The sequence below is a fragment of the Cyanistes caeruleus genome, chromosome 2 (genome assembly GCF_971803275.1).
Source record: "Cyanistes caeruleus chromosome 2, bCyaCae1.hap1.1, whole genome shotgun sequence".
Taxonomy (NCBI): Eukaryota; Metazoa; Chordata; class Aves; order Passeriformes; family Paridae; genus Cyanistes; species Cyanistes caeruleus.
Window position 1 is genome coordinate 103,132,981 of NC_141702.1, and position 24,027 is coordinate 103,157,007.

The 24,027-nt window shown below is 38.6% G+C and overlaps 1 protein-coding gene across 6 annotated transcripts in view; it reads right to left on the minus strand.

Annotated features, from left to right (window-relative positions):
* The window catches only part of ENAH (ENAH actin regulator), an 89,757-nt gene that overhangs the window by 43,731 nt on the left and 21,999 nt on the right, over positions 1–24,027 (minus strand). For all 6 annotated transcript variants that reach the window (XM_086878877.1, XM_086878876.1, XM_086878875.1 and 3 more), the window contains exons 2-3: positions 1,800–1,965; positions 209–386 (exon numbers count right to left, since the gene is read on the minus strand). In XM_086878877.1, coding sequence (XP_086735003.1) covers positions 209–386; positions 1,800–1,965 — 344 coding nt within the window. The remainder of the gene's footprint in view (positions 1–208; positions 387–1,799; positions 1,966–24,027) is intronic.

Consider the following 24,027-nt stretch of genomic DNA (forward strand, 5'->3'; position numbering starts at 1 on the left):
CTAGAAAGTGCAATTACAGGGATGTCAGTTGAGTTGAGAAGCACAGTTAAGAAATAGTCATTAGTTAGACAAAACACCCAAATAATTAAAACACCTAGAAGCTTAATCATGATTAGAAACCAGACTTACAGACTTTCATGCATAAACATTTGAATTTTTCTGTATTTGAACAATCTTAGGAGAAAAAAACTATTGAAGAGACTCTTACCAGCTTCCTGTGAATTTAATACTTCTAAGGCATGCATCATGGCACTTGCGAAGACATTGGCATCTTCTTTGCTGCCAAAATTCAGACCATACACCTGCCTAGCATCACGCCACTGGTGGAAGGTCTGTGTAGCCTGATTGTACTTCAGCCCTTTTGGAATGGCACAATTTATGACCACCTATAATCATTTAAAAAAAAAAATACATAAAATTACTTATGTTCAAAATTGCTGTTCCAACAGAAGTTTCAGCTTTGTGTAGATTTTAATTCCTTCACCACACGTGTTAATTCACAACCCATAATCTGTGAAACACAATGCTGAAAACACACAACCATTTCAATTTTCAAATTCCAACCCTGTCTGTAATCAGTGATGGGAATACAGAAGGGGACTAATGAGATATTTTCTATCAACTTTTGTAGTTTAAGTGTCCTCACTTCAAAAGATGCAGTGATGTTTCCTAACAGCGACGTAGTAACATCAACAGCTCTGACTTCCAGCAACAGACTACTTGATGTCAAATACACATCTGAAATTCAGGAACTCAATTTCCCATGAGTTTCACAGGGTATTTGTTAGGTTTCTTTTTTAACCAAGTTATCACTTTCTCCCTGTGGCTGCTGCACCCTTTGGCCTGCAGGGCTTTCAGCAGCAGTTTACTGAATTTGTACCAGGACCATAGGGTATCATCTTGCAAGATTGTTGTAACTCACAGAAAAGATGATAAATTTGAGCTATTAGGGCAACCATTCACTACAAGCCATCCACTAAGAGGATCCCATTGCACTTGGATAACTCACCTCTCACCTTTTTCTGCTGAATAATGGGAGAAAAAAACCCACATTTGGTATCAGATGAATGCACAGAGAGCGTTTATTACTTGGAGTAAGTGTTTAATAACAAATCACACAGGAGATTACCAGTCTAGGCTTCAGGTATGTGATAAATGACCAAGAACAGACCAAAAGAATTCTATGAAATGCTGGGAGGGAGGGAAACAAATAAAAGAAGCTTGCCTCAAACAAAAGATTAGTTTTTTAACCCCATCCCAAGTATCATATGGCAGAGCACCTTTACAGACGGAGCACTAATTTGCCATTTAATCATGATCCAGTAATTTCATCAAGGAAATTAAGATGCAATCCCTGTTACTCCCTTCTCACTCCCTTAAAGTGGTAGATAATCAGCATTACCAAGTATCAGAAGATTTTTTTGAACAAGATGATCTGGGGAAATGAGATACCATGCATCCAAGTTTGGATGAGATAGGAAGAGCTAAAAGAACTGCTGGTGTCTACACAGGCTGCAGCTCATGGAGTAGAGTGGGGGAGAAAAGCTTTCAGGTTGCCACTTTGCCTTAAAAAGAACCAGATGACTTCTGTGTACACCACTAGCCTTTATAAATAGATATCTGTAGGAAGGAATGGCAAAAGAACTATTGCCTAGGGGGTATGCAAAGTGCTTAGTTCACAGGGAAAAAGCAATAAAAGTTCTGCTACTTCAGTTAAAAAAAAAAAATCAATTTATTTTTCATTGGTCCCATAATTTTGCTGAAGACTTAATATTCCATATTTTTATAGATTTCCTCACCTGATGATCCTGAATCTTCCTGCCCACTACTCTGAATGTGTTGTTGCCTGTGTGATGATATATGTGAACTCTGCTGAATCCAGTTGATCCACCAGCTGGTACCCATTTCTTATTGGCATCATCGTAGACCATCACAGCAGCTCGTGCTTGGCAGATACTCTGTTCACTGTTAATATACAAAGTGGAGAAGAAAATAAAATTACTTGTGGCAAAGCATCATCTTTCTGGTTGACTTGTTGGGTTGTTTTTTACTCAAAATCTTAAAGCAGTACTCCTTGCAAGCTGCTGAAACCTCCACCTTTCTGAATACAAAACCACCAGGCCTTTGACATTTTGCTTACATGCATTCATTCTGAAAAGCTGTGGTCCAGGCAGACAGGCCTAACAACTAATAAAAGAGATCAAGAAGGTATTCACTTGTTCTTTTTGCACTTTTTTCCCCTTACAGTTTTTTTTCCCCTCCTTTTTCCTCACCACCAGCCACAAATTTTAAGTAAATGCCATAACCATACACAAAGCTTTCTGTGAAGACCAAAGAGGAAAGATCTGGAGTTGCACTAGCTTCATAAAATCTACACTTTCCCAGTGGAAACTACTTCTACAAGAAGTGAGAACTGGAAGGCTCTTGCACCTTTTAACATACAGAGAAGAAAACAAACATACAGAATAAAGTCCAGCACAAAAATTTCACTGGCTCATAAATGAAACACATTTTGGTTTTGACACATTTTACAACAGTTGACACACAGATGTAACATTTTCTCCCTGAGAAAAGGTTCTACTGATCACCAAAAAGTACAAACTCATCAGGAGACTGCCATCAGTAGCTAATCCCGATTATGCCAGTCATCTGGAAGCTGAGCTACAGCCTGAAGTTAAAAAGGAGCATATCATGAATGTCATCATATAAGAAACACATGAAATCAGGCCATACCAAAACCAGACTATTTATTAGGAGAGGAAAGGGTGATACCATGCAGGCTTGTCTTTGCGGGAAATGTCCCACAGATGCAGACAGGAAATAAAAATAGAAAGGAATGATTTCTTATCAGTAAGTCAGACTCTCTGAACATACCAGCCCAGCACATCCAACATTATAGAAAGCACATGATGCCTGCCTTGCAAGGAATGTGGCCTGCCATTTGGAAAACTGAGAAGGCTGAAGAGACATATATCCCTTAAGGAAAGTAAAGGAGCATTTCTTCATCTTTTATGGAAGAGGGAAAGGATGTCTCCTATGGCCACCCATCTGTCTTGGGGTTTTTTGTGGTTTTTATTGGTTAGTTGGTTGGTTGGGGAAGGGGTGTGTGTGTTTGTTTGGTTTTTTTTTTCCTCAAAGACCATGTTGAATTTCCTAGTATCTTATTCACATCTCCCAACACATGAAAATTCTGAAGTACATCCAGCTGTTTTGTTAACTTTTAATACTGACATTTTTGAGAAAACAGACTCAATTTCTATTACACTTTCCATGGCATTCTAATAATTAGAAAAGTACTCAACACTGGGATGCTTTTCAAGGCTCATGGAGAAGAGAGAATACTGAGACCACGTCTTTCATGCACGTGGGAGATTCATGATCAAATGAGGAAATAGGTTCTTAATTTTAAAAATGCACGTGTTCTAATCCCATCCCCTATTCAACAGCTAGATCAGAATGGGATTACAACCTCTAATTAGACCACCCTTTTTCTAGTTCCATTTAGGGATATTTAAGTCCTAATATACATAACTAAAGTGCTTCTTTTCTAAGCATATTTTATAGTTTAGAGTGGAAGGACCACATCTGAACCAGGAAGAAAGATATAATGCAAAGAAAATAAATTTTGGTAGAACTTTTAGGCATTTCACAGTCCCATTAAATATATGCCACAGTGAAATACGGTTCCTTCACTTGAGGACAGTGCAAGAACCTACTGGATTTCTTTATTTTTAGATGTTTTGGCACACATCTTAAAGTTCAAACCTAGAAACATTCTGTACCGTTCACAAAGTACATCACAAACAGCAGTGGTTTTTCTAAAATGCTTGACAGTAAACTTGGAAAACTTCATAATAAATTTTTGCTGTATTTCAATTTGGATCAATCACAAGCATGATAAACCATAGGTGACAGGACCTAGATACTGATTTGGAAGCAGAGCCATGTGGTTTGCAGAGTTCTTGCCAAAAAGTAACTTCTACTCAGTCATGTGCCAGACTAAAAAAAAAAAAAAAAAAGATTCTGTTAAAAATTGAGACTATGATTCTAAGCTAACATGTTCCAATTACTGCAAAGGTAGAACCAGAGAGGGACTGAGTAATGGTACAGTGAGCAAGAGACTTAATTAATAGACAGACCATCAAATTTCAGGTGCTCTTATTCAGCCTAAATTTATAAAACTTTTTACATGTTTTTATTTAAAATACTAAAAACATAAAGAAATAAAGAGTAAGGAAAACCTATTCATTTTAGAACTATTCGGTATTCAAGTGGCACTCTTCACAAGTGCAAATAAGATGACCTTGAACCGAATTTCTAGCTTTTCTTTAACAACTGCTAAACTATTTTTAGTTCCACTTCTCAGGCCATGTCTTATAACTGGAAGTATTAACCAAGTCTAGATCTCAAGTACTTCATGCTCTATTTAAAACAAAACAATTTTCATAACAGGGAATTATTCTTATTCATATAAAAATATGAGATGATTCACAAACTTTTAAAAATGACAAATACAAACAATTTCCAGCTGACCTTTTCAATCACTACACAATAAACCTTCTGCCTTCATTCCATACAAATCCTATGACTAAAATTTCAGTGTTCCAGGTGTGTAATTTTGATGTCCAGGTATCAATTTGAAGGTGACGTACTCCTCTCCTGCCAACAGCTCCCACCACACAAGCACTTTGTTTATCAGACTGCAAGAGTAAGATGGAAAAATGAAAGAAAAGATCTCTAGCAGAAAGAAATTAAACCATCACAGGATGCTAGCCTATTTTCAGGGTTCAACAATGATACATAGGTAGGTAAAGGAGATATTTATTCAATTACTCTCTCTTATTAATAAGGTCTCTAAAGTGACTACAATTCCTTCTGAAGAAAAGCATGGAGGCATGAGTTTAGCTCTGCTCTTCAATGGCCATTTGATAGCTTAGCATCTGAACATAGTATAGTATATTATATACCCCCCAAAACGCCCCCCCCCCCCCCCCCAAAAAATATAAAATGCATACTAGAAATCCATTAACTTCAAAGGGTTACACCAAAGCAAAAATTGACACTGTTAGCTCGTGACTATCTTTGACAGGTCTAATGAAAAATAAGGTTTATGTTTTTCATGAAGATTCACCTTTTTCTAGGAAAATTCTGATTTTAGCATACACAGTGTTACTAGAACCTGAACCAGTCTCTTGTATGCTACAAATATATATGAACTTAAACTTCAGTGCAAAAGAACAAGAGCCAAGTGAATCAGAATGATACCAGAAATGGTATCATTTATTGTATTTCATGCTTTTCACGCTTATGACACTTTCCTGCTGTACTTCTAAGAGCAAACAGGTCTTCACCCATCTCAGTATTTATATATGAGCTCTTCCCAGTCCCCAGGGTTTGCTGTAACATGTGTGTCCCTCACATGACCTGTGCTAGGATGGTTTCCTCCATTCACTTCACCAGCATCACTTTGGCCTGATCACAAATGCGGATTTTTTACATATTACCTTACGCTGGTGGCAAATAAATTGTCTCCAGTCATGTTATAAGAGAAAAAAAGGGTCTTCATCTCTTTGCCATGTCATTAGGCCTTCAAAAGCATCCTACTGGGTCTACTTGCCTATCTACAAATTTTCCTCTTCCTGGTGGGGTGTAATGATTCCAGAAACCATTAGACTTGGATTAGCCTGCACCTTTTCAATATGTGAGTTGATTAGGGGATGTGGGAGATTGAGCATCTCCAGCTTCACATGCTACTGCCAAAATGCACAGCTGCTCCAAGAACTGACTGCTAAATTATCACGGCAGTGCATTGAGGAACTACGGTAAAATATTAACAAAGGAAAACTGAGAAATCCTATGTTCCCAAGTAAACTTAGTAAACTAAGTATATGAAATTATTTGCAGAAAACAGAAAATTCATACGAGGGAACATTCATGCAAAAAAGTGCTTACCAAACCTTAGGAGACAAAGTGTACAAATCTCTCTTCCCAAAATGTAAAGCTTGATAAATAGCTGGATAAATATATGTTAGGAGGAGTTATTCTCCAGACAAAGATGTAAGGCTCTGATTGTTAAAGCCAGCCATTATTCTGGTTAAGTCCACCTACATCAATACCATATAAAGCCAACGACAGGGTGGCTGGTTTTTATTTGGGGTGGAAGAGTGGGGGGAGGTCTGGCACTCAAAAGGCTCACACAAAAAACCACAGTAGTAATGAATCATAAGTATAAGATTATTCTTATGGGAGAATATACTTTCCTCCTCCAGTGATGAGATCATACAAAAAGCTCAAAAACCATAGCAAACTGAACCCTAGCAGACATCATTCTTCTGCCCAGATGGAATGTGTTCATTCTTTCACATCCCAAGTTCTTAAGCTCAATGCACAGTGACACCAATCCAGTCTGCTGACCTAAGCCATTTTTTTTTTTCTCCTCTCCACAAGAAGTGGATACTTGGTTTTCCTCTCTCAAGAACTAAAAAGGATAAACACACTTCAAGGATCAAACTCTTATGTAAAACAGCACAATTGCAGCCAAGAAAAGATCATTTAAAAATACTAACAAAAGCAAGGAAAAGCTGTGATTGATCTGATTTTCAACCTTTAGTATTTTCATCAGTAATGTAACAATGAAGGTTTTGAAAAATAATATCCCATTACCACTGCTTCTGATGATTCAGGGTTTTTTTCTATGTTCTCAATTTACAGAGACATAACAACATGTTCTTAAAATGTGCAGTCTTTGCGGGGCAGAAGGAATGGAAAGAGACACTGATTCATCAAACGCCTGTTTAGGATTTTCAAACCATGTGGCACAAAGCTAGAAAGAAACTCTAAACATTTCCAATTCTAAAATCTTAAAAATACACATTTTTGAAAAGCAGCTAAATGCTGGTCCAGATATAAAGTTCTATATCTTAGTGGTGGTGGTTTGCAATGTAATTTTTCCTGCTTGTTCCTGAACCCCAACTGGCACATCACAGTGAAAATGTATGTTCTCTGTTTTGCTTTTAAAGAGTTAAAACCAATCAAAACCAAAACAAAATCCCACATATACTGTACCATTACTTTCTATTAACTAAAACAGACACTGTAGACAAAGTTATCATGTATGCCAAGCTGCTCATCTGGCTTAACAGTTAAGCTACTTCTTAGCATCTTGAAGTTAACACAAAAATGTTTCCTATGCCCTCAAATATGCTCCAGATTGACCTCAATTACATAGCTTAATATTTATTTTTGGGAGTAGGGGAAGGAGCTTGGATTTGTTGACAGGGGAGATGTGAGTGAGGAGACAGGGAGAACTTTGGGTTACTTTAGGTTTTAACTCTTAATCAGCTGCTTTAATTTTATTCATTTCTTCAACTTTAGCACTTCAGCCAGAAGGGCATCTCAGAGGAGGCTGAGTGTAACAGTTATCACCTTCTCTTGCCAACAAGACATCCATGCCATCAACAGGACACCATGGAAAAACAGAAACCATTAGGGCTCTGCAGAGGTTAACACAGCCATTCAGTAAGTTCAGTAAGTTAAGTTTCTCTAATACATCCTCAGCTGAAAAGCAAGAATCTCAATGTTCCCTGCATTACTAAAAGCCAGTTAAACATGCTGCTGGCAAGGGAACATCACATGTTTGGTACAGCAGAAGGAATTAAGCTGTGCTGTGCCACTTGTACCCAACTCCAAATGATGCAGCTTGCCCACTCCAACACTTCAGCCAGTACAGAATTTACTTGCTATTTAGGTTTTAAAAATAGGACTCCATTAGGAGCAGCTGATTAATCTGACCTGTTTCCATGTGGATTCTTCTTCAGACTCTACAACCCCCCACAGGACAAGAGTCCTTGTTGATTCCTTCCAGCCTATCCAACTCAAACAAGAGTGGCTGCTAAAACAGGAGGTGAATGCGGAGGGAGAAATCCCAGATTGCTTCACTAACAGCTCTCCTGTACTTGCCTGTGCCTAGAAAACTTTTGATTGATAACTGAGAGCTTCATTCATTCATCTCTCCCACTTTTCCGTCTCTGATAACTGAGAGATTCATTCATCTCTCCCACTTTTTCTTCTCATGAATTACTCAGAATACAGATTAGATGTACCATCAGAAACCAGCAGAAAATCCTGCATGGGAAAGTCCCAGCTAGAAATAAAACTAGTACTGCCGAGAAGCAAGGGAAACTGAATCGTTGGGATTAATAGCTGGCAAAGGAAAGGTGCTTTGCTTTTGGCACAGGATTCTTCAACACTCCAGAGTTTTAGCTGGTACACAGTTTGCTGAGGACAAACTTTCTTTGCTCAGTGAGCACCTTCCACTGAAAGAAAATTGGTTTTCATCTTGTGCATAAAAGCATTTAACATTAATTTAGGAGAAGTCTGCTCTCGGAGCCAGAAAATCCTCATAAATTTCTCTTGTTGCTATAAATCTGTTCCTTGATGATTCTGCATTTGTAGCTTGTTCCACAGCAGCAGGTGAATATCAAACAGTTGAAAGAAATCATTACAGGACATTCAGGCAGATAGAGAAATATTATTTAGAACAGCAGGTTGATGTCAAATGAAGGCCTACTTTTCACACAGAATTCTCAATTTAAAACCCAAAGAAATTTTATCTATCCAAACATTTCACATGCCATTATTTCACATTTCATGCAATGGACAAATTCTGTGTTGGCAATTAGATATTGTCTCTAGGTTTGTCATATGCTGGTTCACATAAAAATTCACCTATTTCCCCAAAGGAAATCAGGAATATCTAGGAGAGAATATGACAAGTCAAACCAACAAATACTGACACTACAGAGACAAACCTTAAAAAACCCAGAAGTATTAATAGGAACTAAAAACAGCAGACTGAAAAAACACAGATTTTGAATAGCAGGAAACCGGCTGTGTTAAAAATGGCTAACTGTATATGCAATAACATAATATTAATAAAATATACATATGTGACTAATTTTATCTACCCTTAAATTCATAAATAATCCCTGAACTCCAACTAAAGATCATATTAAGACACCTCAGTTCTCTCAGTTTAAATAGACTGTGTAATTACCCAAAACCAGATACCAGTTTTTTAAGAGAAACAGACACTAAAATCCTTACATACACAAAGGTAGGGGGTGTTTTTTAAGCAATTCCTTCAGCAGACACAAGGAACGACCATTTGCTGTCTTGTTCCTTTAAAAGGTATAGAATACTGAACTTTCATTATCCATCATTCCAAGCTTGAGACAGAGAAGAACATGGATATGTTGCAGTTTTATACACAGATTTGGTCTTCACCTTGTATGGAAACTTAGTGATAACTTCATGGAAATACTTTGTTAGAAGCCTTCATTATTTTAGCTTGGAGGTAAGATTTTTAATGAAACAACCTGCAAGGGACAAGAGCAACATTTTTCCACTGTCCTTCACTATTTTCTAGATATTTTCATCCCACAGAGTATCATGAAGATTTTTTTTTTTTTCAATAAATGTTTCCAACAGATGCTTTGAAAAAAATTCAGGACTACACAGAGGCCAACAATTTCATTATAACACATTTACAATGACAGGAGACATCTTTCTAGCCATTATTTTTATACTGGTAAAATAAAGTCCTGCATTTAGACTCCACAGAACCATGAAATAAGATAATTCCGTTTACGCTTGCTCCATGCACTCATCCATATTCTTGTTTTCTTTTATCCTCTTACACAGGGGTGTTCCCTTAGACATGGCATCTTTAGTAATTTATCCTGATTTTTTTTCTGAAAATATTACATTGTTATAATCAAATCCATTTTTCCACTGATTCTTCAAACATGTTTCTTCAGGGCATTTACTACTTTGCTTACACTAAAAGGATGTGCAGAAACCATGCAGTAATTGAAGTAGATTCCATTTCCTCAAAGCAGATTCAATACAGTGGCATCACAAGCCAAAGGTTTTGTCACAGTAAAGGCTAATTCTGCCTGGGTAGTGATTTTACTCAACAATAAAACAGGAGCAGAAGATTCCAACCATGATCTTTCACCCATCTCAAGACAGATTTTTATCAAAAATCAATTTCTTGGTTTGTCTCTGTTGTCAAACTTAATGGAAAAAAATCTCTACAGCAAAATCTGGGAATTAACCAATCTGCAAGCACCAGGGTACCCTGTAATTGAACAAAGCCATCAACCATAAAATCAGTATCTTTACTGAATAGGAACAATCATGACAGATTGAAAAGTTCGAAGCTTTTAACCTGAAGGTCTTAAAAGGCCAGGATCAAAAGCTAGCCAGACACATTAGTTCTTTCCTACAAATAGTCTATTTTTCGAGGGCTTGTTGCTTTCTTTGCTTTTCTTTGATTTCATGAATCTGAGCCCAACATACTGCGGAAAGCCTTTTTAAGCAGTCATGAAAAACAACATCTCCAACAACTAGACTGATATCTGATGACTTCCTGTGAAAAGCCACTTAACATACATGCATACATTTCCTATTTACTATACATATCTTAACAAAAAGTGACTTTCTTCTGTTATTTCCTAAGTTTTCAACACATGGTACAACAAATCACAGCTTTCAGAGCCCAGACTCCCCAGGCAATCCAAGTTCCCGAATGTGCTGCAACAGAATCCATCATTAAATTACCTGCACCACAGATCATGTAACTTATTTTACTTTCAGATAACCAATGCCCAGCTCCTCTTGGAAGAGCAAGAGAGCAGCGTTTTTACATTACCTGTTTAGTACAGGGGCAGACTCTGATGTAGAGAGTTGTGTAAAGGAAAGGTAGTGGCTAATCTTTGAGTGACACATTCTATCCCACGTTAACATCAACATATGAATATGCAATTCATGGTTCATTACAAGAAAGATTCATTACAAGAAGGAATTGTCTTGCTAAAACTTAATTTCACCTGAAACAAAACCCAAAACACCACCATATTTTGTTAATTTAACTCCTATTTTTAAACACCAGGTTGACGTTGACATTAATTAAAACTAGGCCAGGTTGGATGGGGCTCTGAGCAATCTGGTCTAGTGGAAAGACCATGGCACAGGAGTTGGAACTGGGTGATCTTCAGGGTCCCTCCCAACCCAAGCTTTCTAATTTTTATGGATTAATCATGCAAATGTGAGCAGCGGAAGTCCAAGAAAAAGCCTTGGTCTTAAAACAGAATTTTGCTCTCGGAGTTTCCAAGTCTGCACGAGTACTGCATGCAATAGAGGGAAACAAAGTTAGGGGCTCCAGTTTGATGAACTGCATACAGAGGGTCCATCAAACTGAACAGCATGCACCCAACACAGGTGAAGGTACCAGATGGTGACAGCATGAGGCCACTCTAACAGCTTTATGGGGTCATCAAGGTAAGTTCCTGACAGCCTGAAAAAGACAAATGTCATGACCATCTCCCAGCACCAAGAACCAAGCTATGGTTGCAGAGGCTCAAAGGGCTGCAGGGAGCAGTTTGACATCTACCTGGTAAGCTGTTACTAGTGCATTTCTCAGGGGGGGCAATACCAGCTATGATGCTGTTTAATGTGCTTGTTGATCAACAGGAAAATGGGATGTAATGAAACTTTGGCAAGTCTGTGGATGCATTTCTGTAAACTGGGGTAGACTGGCATGCTGAGCTGCTGTTCAGAGGTTTCTCAGCAGGCTGGAGAAATCAGGTGACAGAAACCTCAAGAAATCTGGAGGCAAGGGCTAAAACTTGCACCTGGGACAAAATAACCTCAATGATTTAGAAAGTGATTATTCCCCTCTATTCAGACTGCATCTGGCATATTGTGCCCAGTTTGGGGCTCCTCAGTGGGAAGAAAGACTTTGACAAATTAGAGCAAATCAAAGAGAAAACTATTAATGGGGTGAGAGGAAAAGATGCACCAGGAGTGGCTTCACAGCTGTGCTTGTTCAGTCTCTAGCTAAGGCAAGAACATAATGGCCACTCTCAACTACTCAACAGGGAATTGCAGGGAACAAGAGTCACAATCTTCTCAGAAGTGCACTACAGAAAGGTAAGAGGTAATCAAAAAGTGCAGAAAGGAGCTTTTAACCAGGAAAGGAAAAGTTGCACCAAGAAATCAGTGGGAGAGGCTGCCCAGAGGAGCTGTGGACCATCCTTTGAGACTTCAGAATTCAACCCAGCCAAGGTGATGGGAGCAGATGAACCCCAAGAGCTCCCACCTTGACTAAGACAGTATGTGGCTCTAGAAAAAATAAAATTCTTTGAGAACATGCCACTGAAGTTCAGATATACAAGTATCTTATTTTTGATGATTTCTGCCTTAGGACCTCATTTTATTGGCATGCTCTTCCCAAAAATAACAGCATGCATTTCACACTTGAAGTTTCAAGCAGCCTCTCCTTCTGTAGCCTTTAAATCAAGATCTTAAAGACTGCTGGTAGAATATTCAAAGTCTAAAAGTAAGAGGTTTAAATAAACAACATAGTAGTTCTATCACTGACGTGTACTACCAAATAAATGTCTGAATATTTAATAATAAGCAATAAACCTTATTTCTTGCATGCTCTCCTCCCAGCAAAACACCTAAGACTGATTCATGAATTTCTGACATCTCTTAACAAGTCTGTACTACAAAATACTTCAAATATAAACAGAGCTCTTGACAATCTTGTCCTCATTTCCAAGGGCACTAGGATAAGGCAAAGTTCTGGGCCTTATTCAAGCAGCTCTAAACAAATGAATTCTTAAGCAATCCAAGATCTGTCACAGTGTAGTAGGCAGACACTGATGTGTAAAAATTAGCCCAGTTACAACTGATTCCTTGTACACGAAAATCTAATGAGCATTCTTACGTTGTGCATTCAGTAGAGACATTTATGATAATGTGTAAAACAAAGGAATACTAAAATTCCACTTAAATGCCTCTCTGCAGTACAACTCTGTTCTCCTCTTTGAGCACAGGTTTCCACATACAAATTTTACAAATCAAGGGGAGGTTACCATCATCAAGTTGACACAATCTGGAAGCATTCTGCTTTCACTTCAATTATGGGTTATTTACATTTGCTATTGAATGCAGTAAAAGTTATCACCCATATCGAAATATGGATTCAATTTTCATGCCAAACTGCTGCAGTTACTCATGGAACAGCACATTTTTCTTGCACTCTTCTCTTCTTTGATCCAAATTACTTTTTGGCAAGGCTATGTCAGTCTTATTTTGAATAACTATGATTTCTTTCCAACATCATTTTATCTCTCAATATCACTTTTTCAACCACTATTTTTTCACTCCTCCTATACCCTACATATTAGCAATATCCTTCCTGAAGTGGCTACTCACACAGCTACTTCAGAAGCTCTTTTTCCAAGTCTCATTGCAAGTCAGTCAAGATTTTAACTTGAACAAATTCCTGATTCCAACTCGTACACCACCCCCCAAATTCCTCACTTCTTCCAGCAATGCTCACTAATACACTTCCCTCAAGGTACTAAGGCTTGTCATTAAATTCTAGTCCCTTAAGTATAATCCCAACTACTCACCCTTTTCTAATAAATGCCGTTTAAATTAACCTATAATCATTCAAACCTGTGATCAGTTTTTCCTCTGAATATTCTTCATACAGTGCTATTTCACAACTAACAGTAAAAAATTCTGCATTTCCCCAAGTCTGCGTCTTTATTTCATCAGTTATGACTTTGATAACACCAAGGTGGTAAAGGTAATGTGAACTAAAAAATTCTACCACTATGCAGATGTTATTTATAAATGAAATCCTTTTTCTGGAGCTGGCAGAGGGATTCAGAGGAATTGTCCTGCCGTGTATGTGCTACTGTAATTCTAACGGAAGGGACACGTTACTTGTACAAGCAAAAGGCTTGAAGTGCTCTACTCTTCCTCTCCAGACTTGAAGGCAAAGAACATCTCAAGGAAAAATTGGAAAATCAATGCTAGAATTCAGTGCAAAAGTATTTTGAGACTCAGTGACCCACTTTGAACAGCAACAGATGACTGCAGTAACTAATTCAATCTAGTTAATAATTAACATTTGTGCATTCATTATATCTAACGTTCTGTCCTAGAAAATTGGATGATCTAGATGCACCATGAAACACTGAGTAGAAGCTGTTTGATTTTCCCACAATGTCAGCTATTTCAAGCATCTCTTGCAATAAAAATCAAGGAGCTAGAGTGCAGTGACAGTAAGCACACAGCCCTCGAACAGAAGTGTACCAACGCAGATGTGTGCTTGAAACACTTGCTTGGAGGGGTTTTACCCACACAGAGCAGCCAGCTCAAATGGGCATTTGCACCATCATCTCAATGAATAAAAACAAAAACTATTTTTTGACGTCTCTCACCTCTCTGAAATAGGTCTGTATCAAAATTCTAGCAAAATGGTTACACAGTGAAAAAAAGAAAGAGCAGTCTCACTCTAGAGCAGACAACACCCATATATTAAAAAAAATACTAAATTATTATGCAAGGTCATAAAAGTTACTATATTGATCAACATCTTTATCATGAATTACACACTGGGTTTTCCTCTAGAGAGCAGCTCTTCTACTATTTCAAACCCCTTGGCAAAGTAATTATTGCTTCAGACTGCAATACTTTGTTTCCCCCATTTTAGGATGCTTTGCTTGTTCGCTTCTTAAATGTTGTCACTGAGATCTGCCTTCACACCAGAAAAACAGTTACCAAGTTAAACAGTGAGAAACTGTGTTTGCCTTGCTTTCCTGGTCCCAATTCCTAAGCAGTTCAGCTGTCTCTCCAGTTGTTCTCTTTGCTTTGCAAATGCTCATGTTTAGAGACAAAACCTCGATTTTAAGACTCAAAAGGCAACTCTCTTTCACATTTACTTTAATCTTGAATGTGCGTCCCAGCTGGAAAACCGGAAAACTTGCTAATCTGTTAAACAGCAGGATCTACAGTAACAGGGACACATCCACGTTCTGATCCATTAAAATACCACCTACCTCTACCCCCAAGTTTTAGAACAAATTGCATCACATCTATTGGTGATAGCAAAAGGAGATTATATTTCCCAAGAGTCCTTTCATTTTAAACTTTCCCAGACATGACAAATCACACTTTCAAGTACATCTGCATGAACAAATACAAATAATTATTCAACAAATCCAAAACCTCTGCATGTGAATTTCTATCTGTACTTGGGCACAAGACTTGACTCCAGAACAGCCAAAATTTGATTAAAACATCACACAGAAGAAAAAAGTCTACAGATTTTTATATTTTCGTATATTTTACACATAATGCATTATTTTACAAAAAAATGCCACTGGGCAAGTTCTTTATAACTCAGTGGTATTACCAGGTCGGGAAGTCCCTTAAAGTCCTGATAAAAATATTTTTTTCCTTTAGGGCAAGGACAAAAGTAGTTACTGGCTTCCTTTACTAGAAAAACAGGAAAATAAAGTTTTCAAAATAGCAATCAGATCCAAAAAACCCCTGATTTAGCAAGAGTACATTTATTACATTACTATCAAAACTGGAAGATATGTTTAGACACTTTCTTCTAATATTAGTTAGAATTGGATGTCAGCTATTCTATTTCCTCCTTTTCAAGGAGCATAACTGACTACACCTTATCTCACCCTGAGACGCCAGTATTTAAACTGAAAATACTATTACTTTGTACTTAATTTTACTGCTTATCATTTCTTACCCAAGTTTATTCAGTGAATCATTACATATAAGGAAGTAATTCTCACTAAACTGGAATTAGAAATTCAATTTACAAAGTAGGAATACAAACATCCCAAACAGAACAGCAGCTCTAGCCAGTTCAGGCTTTTATTCTGTGGTTTTAAGTATTAAAAATACATCAGAAGAATAAAAAGATAGAGGCCTATACTAACCACTATACATTCCAAATGAAAAAAAAAAAACAAAACAAAAACTTGCAAACTCCAACTGGGAAAAGAGTATTTAAAAGCAAAGTTATATATTCATTGATTATTTGCACTAATAAATTATTTAGAGGAGAAACTACAACGCAAAGGTGAGCTGAAGAACAATTTTGCTCACACTAGGAAATTAAGACTCCTTATCAGCATATCCATTGTTTAGGTTTGTGCTAGCTGCAAGTGCCAGAAAGCTTTATCTGAACAGGGATTTTCACTAGTTCAGCTAATCCAGCAGTAATTATCGGAAAACGCTATTTTAACGCATAAAGGCAGCACAATCCAGCTGGCATCCCAGGGGCCTCTCTCATTGTACAAGATGGCTGTTGCTGGGCTCCAAATGGAACGTGCTTTTCATCACTCCACATCAACACTCCAACCATTGTATTATCTTCCCTCTCCAGCTTCATTTTAGAAACCACCTTTTCCATGCAACCTTGCCTTGCTTTAACCAGCATTTTATGATGTTACTGTCTCTCGTACTCGTTTCGGTGCTAAGATAACTTAAGCTTCATGCCAGAGAACATTTGACTGCTATTTACAGCCCTTACTACTGGGCTGGGCTTTTCCAGCGTCTCGACACTCTTTTCACGGCTAAGCTCAAAGGTTTCATCTTTAAACCGCACAGGGAGTGTTCTGCATCTTCCCTCTTCACAGAAGCTTTGGGAATCCTACTCTCCAACCAGGGCCTTCAGGTCTGCTTGCAAACAAGGACTTCTGAGGCAGTCTGGGTGGGGTTTTTCTGGTTTGGTTTGGTTTTTTCTGGTGTGTTGATGGGTGGTTTTTTGTTTTTTAACTCAAGAATACTTCCATGCTGTAGCACACGTGTCAGTTTGGTAACATCAGCTACACACACTTAAGATTTAGTTCTCTTCAGCTGTTACCTGCATCTAATGAAAGCTCTCTTTTAGGCCAATGATACACAAGACAAGGGGATCAACAACAGACAGCATTTTCAGACTATTTCAGAATACATTATGAGATCAGCTGCTAACCTGAGGTAAGCAAACAGACTGCATGGCCAACCCTAAATAGGTTTTTTGCAGGGAGACAGAGAGAAAAGAGAAGTTTTATTACCAGCTTTATGCCATATGTGGTCATATGTTAAAACCACGGTTTAATTAGCTGGTCCCTGATAAAGTCTAATCCAGTTTCCATTTCTGCATATCCAATTGTCCAAATTCATTTCTTAAAAAGCAGACAACGAAATATAACCATAAAATTTGGTTAATGTAATGTGACACAAAGTCAACAGAACTAAGTTTACACATCTTCGTGCATAAAATGAACAGGTAATGTTCCAGAAAACACTAACAACCTTAATTAGGCTGCAAAAAATCACATACTTTCAACTTTTTTTCCATTGTGACCTTTTTCCTCCCCTACATCAGCATATTAGTTGTGAGGGTTGTTTTGTTTATAGGGTTTATCTTTAAAAGTAAAAAAGGTAAACTGCTTGCTCTCCCTCCTCCCATGTACAAAGAACAGCATTCACTGCCTCTATGAAGGACCTAAGGGCTGTGAGTCATTTGTTTTGGAAAAAAGCTCCCAAAGGCTATCAAGCAAGACTGTTGAGATAAAGCCTTTCAAGACTTACATCAGGGTTTCCCAGACACTACGTGTACCAGTAAGTGCAGACTAATCATATTTTGTCAGACTGCACACTACTTCTGAATCCATCTACCAGCATGCCAGCGAGGATAATGTAACCATAAACTATTAGAAGCACATGCTACCCCATGTAAGAGTCCTGCTTCTGCATCCTCATGCAAGTTGCTTCAGAAGTGCTTCGGGGCTTTTTACAAAGCTGAGACAAATAGGAAGCAAAACCAAACGGGGGACTCGAGGTTCCTACTGCCAGCAATGACAAAAAGAAGTAGAAAGCTGCAGAAAGGCTGTTCCAGGCCAAAGGAGAAAAGAAGCCCCAGCAAACTGGTTAGCTTCCCCACCAGCACAATGCTCTGAATTAGCCAAAGTTCTGGTTTGGTTTAGAAACTTTTATTCCAGGCATCTAAGGCTGCCAGCAACCTAGGCAGTCTAATCAAATCCAGGCCTTGTTAGAAGCAGTAGTTTGGATGTCAGTAGCTGTTTTCCTTATGGTTCTGTGTCAGAACTACAGCAGCATTTGCACTCAAAGCAGGACAGAGATTATTTAAATCCAGTTATGGCAACACATCTCCCTCCACCAGCTGGGACATCAGGCAGTGTTTTTGAACAGCTAATATCTACTAAATTAAGTGGACACACGCAGATGTCCACAGGAGCAAGACTTGTCAAAAATTAACCCAAAACCAACACAAAAAGCACAGGCATTTTGAAGAAAATATTCAAATGAAAAAATACAATAACAAGTGCCAGCATGCAGTCTTACCTCTTCCTGCCTAACAATGGTCAGAAAAGTAGCCAACACATTATAAGGCAGCATTCAAAGCAAATTGGAAAGTCTGGGAGCAGACTGAATACTATTCACAATTCCTCACAAAATACAGCATACAGCAAGACCCACCATGAAGGTTTTTCCTTCACCTCAACAGCTAAAGAAACAGTTAGAAAAGCCTTCAAAGGGGTAAAGCAGCACCCTGAAACACCTAAAAATAGTGCTGCATCACATGAAGACAGTTTATGGAAGAGCCTCAAGAAAAAACATGCATGACTTACATAGAGCAGTGTAAGCCCCTAGGGATACCGTCGTACAAATTTAAGAAAAAAAAAAAGATAAATAATTGTACAAAGTGCAGATGTATAAAACAATTTCCTCACCTCCATTAAGTAACCAGCATTCACACTGCAAGATCTACTTAGATTAACAATGGCTTGGCCAAAACAATCCAAATAGTATCGTTACTGCCAAGAGCAGAGACTTCCTGCTGAGAGGCAAATCCACCTCCAAGTATGAAAACCATGCTCATAAAAACTAAGATTCCCAGTTACCTGTGGAATGTATGATTTGCCACTTTATAACCTTTTCTGTGACAAATCCATTGATGAGTAGTTTGTCATGAAATAGTGTATGTAGTGGGGGAAAAAAGCTGTAACTACTAGTGGTCATTTGTTTGTAATAATTTGGCTCAGGTAATGTGGCCATATACAAAACTACCACCAAAAATACCACCTTCCTACCAGGAAGGACAAAAGATCACACAGAAGTGACAGGCACTGCATTTCATCATTAACCGACTTTTTTAGGGCAGGGGGAAGCACTGCATGCTAAGTATATGGTATTGATACCTATTCACATAATGAAAGATCTAAAGCGTGAGGAAAAAGTAAGTTAAATTTGCTTTCTTCAAACATGAGCACAAAGTAGCACACTTTGGACTACAGCAGACATACAAATGGAAAAACACTTGGCAAGGTAAAAGTGCATAAAAAAAGGAGTTACAGGCTTACAAAATAAAAAATAAAACCATTCCACACAGAGGAAAAAAACCTGAAGATGTACTAACAACATCCTCCATAAACAAGAATAACAGGAATATTCCTCTAACAGTAACAGCAGTGAAATACTATGTAAAAATATTGTGAAATATCATCAAAGATTCTGAAAAAAAAGTTATACATGTCAAGATAAGTATTGGACTCTTTATTCTCAAGCTGCTATTTTTGGAGCACCCTTGTGCACACACAGACATCCCTTGACCTCACAGCCAGCAGAGCACACTTTGCAGGCAGAAGGTGCCAGCACCCCCTTCTGACACTGTGGTGGGGAGGGACAGACCCCCATGACATGAAACCCCCCAGGCAGTGATGCAATTCCACAGGTATCCATCACAGGTGAACCCTGCCACAAGAGAGAGCAGCCCTGGATCCATGCAGAACAAGGTCAAGATCCAGCAGCAGAGTTACAAAATGTATTGCAGCACTTAGGTGCTGGTTTTATCGCTCCCACAGCGGCAGGAGGCTGTCTCAGAAGGTACAGAGTAAGAATCAATCAGCCAAATCAATCTGGCTCAGATGTTCCCAGACCATGGCTCCGCTCCCACATCTGAGAAACACCCAAGGAGCATGCATAACTTTATTAGGATCTGAAGCTACAGCTCAACTAATTTGCAATTACAGCACCAGCTGGTGGCCTAAAGCACCGTGCTGTGTCATTTGAGCCTCTCTATGTCTGTGGCAGTAAAAAAACCCCGATGCCTACAGTATCCCAACTTCCTTTAACATTTGAGAGACAAAGTTACGTGTAGGAAATCAACTGAGCAAGGATCTAAATACTCACTTATGATAGTTTAGGAAATGAGAAGTCTTCTCTGAATTCAAAATACCTCATCAACATAAGCGAGACACAGCTCAGCAGTGTTCCTACTGTTTTTACTCACACTTCTCCAAGTGATTTGTATTTTGACTTATCTGCCCAGTATAAACAGTCCCTCAAATGCAGCAGTGTCTAGAAATGATCCTGGTAAATTATGAGCAGGCATCTGATTAATTCAGAGTCCCAGGATAACAGATTACAGAACAAACTCCTCATGGTTAGAGCAGAACGTTCTGCCTCCTTACACGTGTGACTTCCACAAGATACACCAAAGACTTTCAGGTTGCTGACAAAGGAACAAACAACCCCTTCCCACCAAAAAAAGAGGACAGTGCTTGCATAATAATGATTTTAACTCAAGTGTTTCCCATACACTGGCAGAGACACTAAATTGTCTGTTTTCAAGCTCAAAAAGCAGCATTTGTCCTAAATATTTCAGACAAGGTATAAGAGACAAATATTCCAAGTTTCAAATATTACACATGACAGCACATGCAGAGAGAACTTTTTGGGCAGGGGGGAAGAAAAAGAACAGAAGTTCTTCCTTTACCATCATAGGAGGCATTTACTATTCTGAGAACCAGAAACCTGGTCCTCATAAACAATGAGGGAGTGTGAAAAGTAAGGCTGGAGTTACCCGTTTTCATTGTTTCTGGAACCTATTAGCCTTTAGCAATAACTTGCCTTAAAATGAAACAAAATGAAACTAAATTAATCCCAAAATTAAACAAAATTAATCCCTAAACAGTCTAGAAACAGACTCCTGGTTGTAGTTCCCAACAATTTTTAATACAGTGAAATCATAATTTTGTTTTTAGTATAATTCCATGTAAGTTTCAGTGGCTTCAATTATTAAGGTGCCTAGTGAAACTCATTCCACTGTGGTTACTCAAATGGTATTTGTTCCAGCTGATAAGAATATGCAAAACTTTTGGTCAATCAGTCTGGATCTTTATCTGCTTCTTTTAAAAATTCTGGATTACAGATGGCTTTTAATAAGTCCTGAGCACGTACAGCTTCTTTTCATGTATTGTGCCCCGTCAACTTTGCTGTCTGGAGCTTCTCCCTTCTGAGAAAAGGCTGAGAGAGCTGGACCTGTTCAGCCTTGAGAAGAGACGATGCAGAGGTGACCTCATCAATCATTTCTGTCAGCACCTGAAGGGAAGGTGCCAAGAGGAAGGATCCAGCTCTTCTCAGCAATGCCAGGCAATAGGACAAGAGTCAACGGGCAGAAACAGAGGCACAGAAAGTTTCACCTGAATATGAGGAAAAACTTTTCCTGTGCAGTGACCAAGCACTGGAACAGGTTGTCCAGAGAGGTTGTGAACTCTCCCTCACTGGGGGCATACAAGAACCATCTGGACACAATCCTGTGCCATGTGCTCTGGGATGACCCTGCTTGAGCAGGGAGGTCGGACCAGACGACCCACTGAGGTCCCTCCTGACCTGAGCCATGGAGTGAAACATGCTGTGGCACTGAAGTTGTTCTAGAAACCCAAGGATGTCAGGCACCACAAACATCTGCAAGTGCCTGGTAATTCCAGCCATGGCAATTTGTGTCTGTTCACCACCCCCAGACATGCATTAGCTTCTCAGATGCTGCAGTCCATATTTAAGCCTAATTTAACTTCAATTATCAACCACTTCAGATGTTTATCCTCCAGCTGCTACTACTTCTGTCAGAGCAGTAAGTGACAACAAATGCCCGAGCCATCAATCTTACCAATGTCCCTGAGAAACCTGGTATCAGTTGTCCTGTGTAATTCTAGTGTCTGGATAAATTCTTCTAACACCGTGGGACAACTCTGACAATTATATTCAAATAACTGACCACTGAAGGCTGAACAATTATTAAATCACTCTTCCCAAAAAGAGAGCTTGAGAATTTTGGGCTTGTGGTATTTGGTAGTGGTCCTGAAATCAGCTATTGTTCTCCAAAGATCCAGGCCCTATGAGTGGCCTTTCGTACCAGGTGTATAAATAAGTATAAAGGATGAAGAGGAGCGGTTGAACCTTCTCTTCTGCTTTCTGTAACAGAGTGGTCTGAATCTGTCTGCAAAAAAGCAGAGAAGAAAATTGTGTAGCAAAGTTTGCACAGATGTTCTCTGTGCTAGAATTAGGTCGGTGCTATCCATGCTCTGCTTTCACATACGAAGTGGCATTTTTAGAAATACTGGCTAATGGAAACTTAGAGTTAAAACTTGCACATATCAGCAAATTTGTATTTTTGAAAGTTTTTACTTCAGCATATATGGAGAAGCTATATTTTTAACAAATTGAATTTAAAAAAAAAAAATTGTCAGACGGTACACAAGGTCTGTTTGCAGAATGACTGCACAAATTCCTGCTCCGTGCATGCCATTTGACTCAAAGTGCAATCCCAAAGACAACAGGTCCCTGTTTTTCACATACCAATTGTTGGCTTGAATCAGTGAATTCATTGTCTGAGTCTGCATGACCATAGCTGTAATGTAATTTAAATGAAGTTCTTGTTCCCCAAACTTTTAAAAGTACTTCAAATACCTTCTGGTATCATAACATCACTTACTATTCTAAAGCAGTCTCCAGACTTGAAAACTAGATAACTTTGGGAGGAAACAAAAGGCACCCAACAAAGCCCCACACACTTGATAATGAGGCCATTTAAAGAGCTTTCTATCAAGTCCTACACCTTAAGAGACTTGCACTCTGTTTCTGAAGGTTCTTTACAACCAGAAGGCAAAGCACTGACTTCTCCCACTGTGCCACATTTCAGGTGGTGCCTGCTGGAACAGTGGCTCACTGCAGAACCTGCCAGGGCCTCTCCTGGCAGCCAGGTAAGCACCAGGGTGTGGCACAGCACCCGGGACAAAAAGCTCCTTCCAGATCCTTCTCCAGTTGATAACAAGCCTGCTGGATGCTTACAAAGGAGAATTGCAATACACCAGCCCTTCCTCCAAAGAGAAAGCCATAGCACTGAATTAATACATCCTGTAGTAGTAACTGTATTCTAAGTTTAATTTATATGATGCAGCCTAGATATAACTTACCCAAAATCTCTATGCATACGTTTAACTAACAATCCCATTCCAGCATTTCGATTTTCAATGGAAAAAAAAAAATCTTTCTTCTTGCTTAACACTTTTTCTTCGACTCCTTTGCTGTACGCGGTGTAGAATCCCAACAGCTAAAAATGCTGTTCTTTGCAAAATTTATGCTGCAACAACATCCAGAATCATGCCTACCCTTCATCAATATTCAGTTCTGGATACTCCAGTGATAAAACTTAAACCAAGTGATTCTGTTATAATAGCAAGTGCCTCTAGACAGCATTTCATTATCAATTTGCTGTCACTACAGTTTGAGTAGGAATCCAAATTTATTGGAGTACTTTTTTTATTTTAATCTAGGTTATGGTATTATCCCCCTATAAAAACAATTAGCAGAAAAACTATTCATTAATTAAAAGGCCCCAAACAAACAGTGAACACCCTTTCAGTCAGAGTTCCATTTCCCAGGACAAAAAAAGAAGAAAAAAAGGCATGTGAAAGTAAGTCATGTTCAAAACACCTAAGTACACTGATTTTTGCAGCTAGCCATCAGCAACAATACTACAGAGAAATAAAACAGCTAAATACAAAGTTGGGCCTCTTAATTGGATCAGAGACGTAATGAATTAAGTTCACAACTGCTTTTAAAGGAAACAAAAGGCAGAGGTTTTCTGTATTAAGAATTACCCACCTTAAAATGGGAGCTCATTTCTAAAGGCAACTCACTGTGGTCAGCAAATATCCTCACTAGGTGTTATCCCTCTGTAATTCTAAGAGACAAGACAAGTAAGGCTTCCTGCATCATTCACTGTTCCATTTTACAATCTGAAAGAACCTAATTTGGCCTAAAGTTAAATTACATAACCTCCGC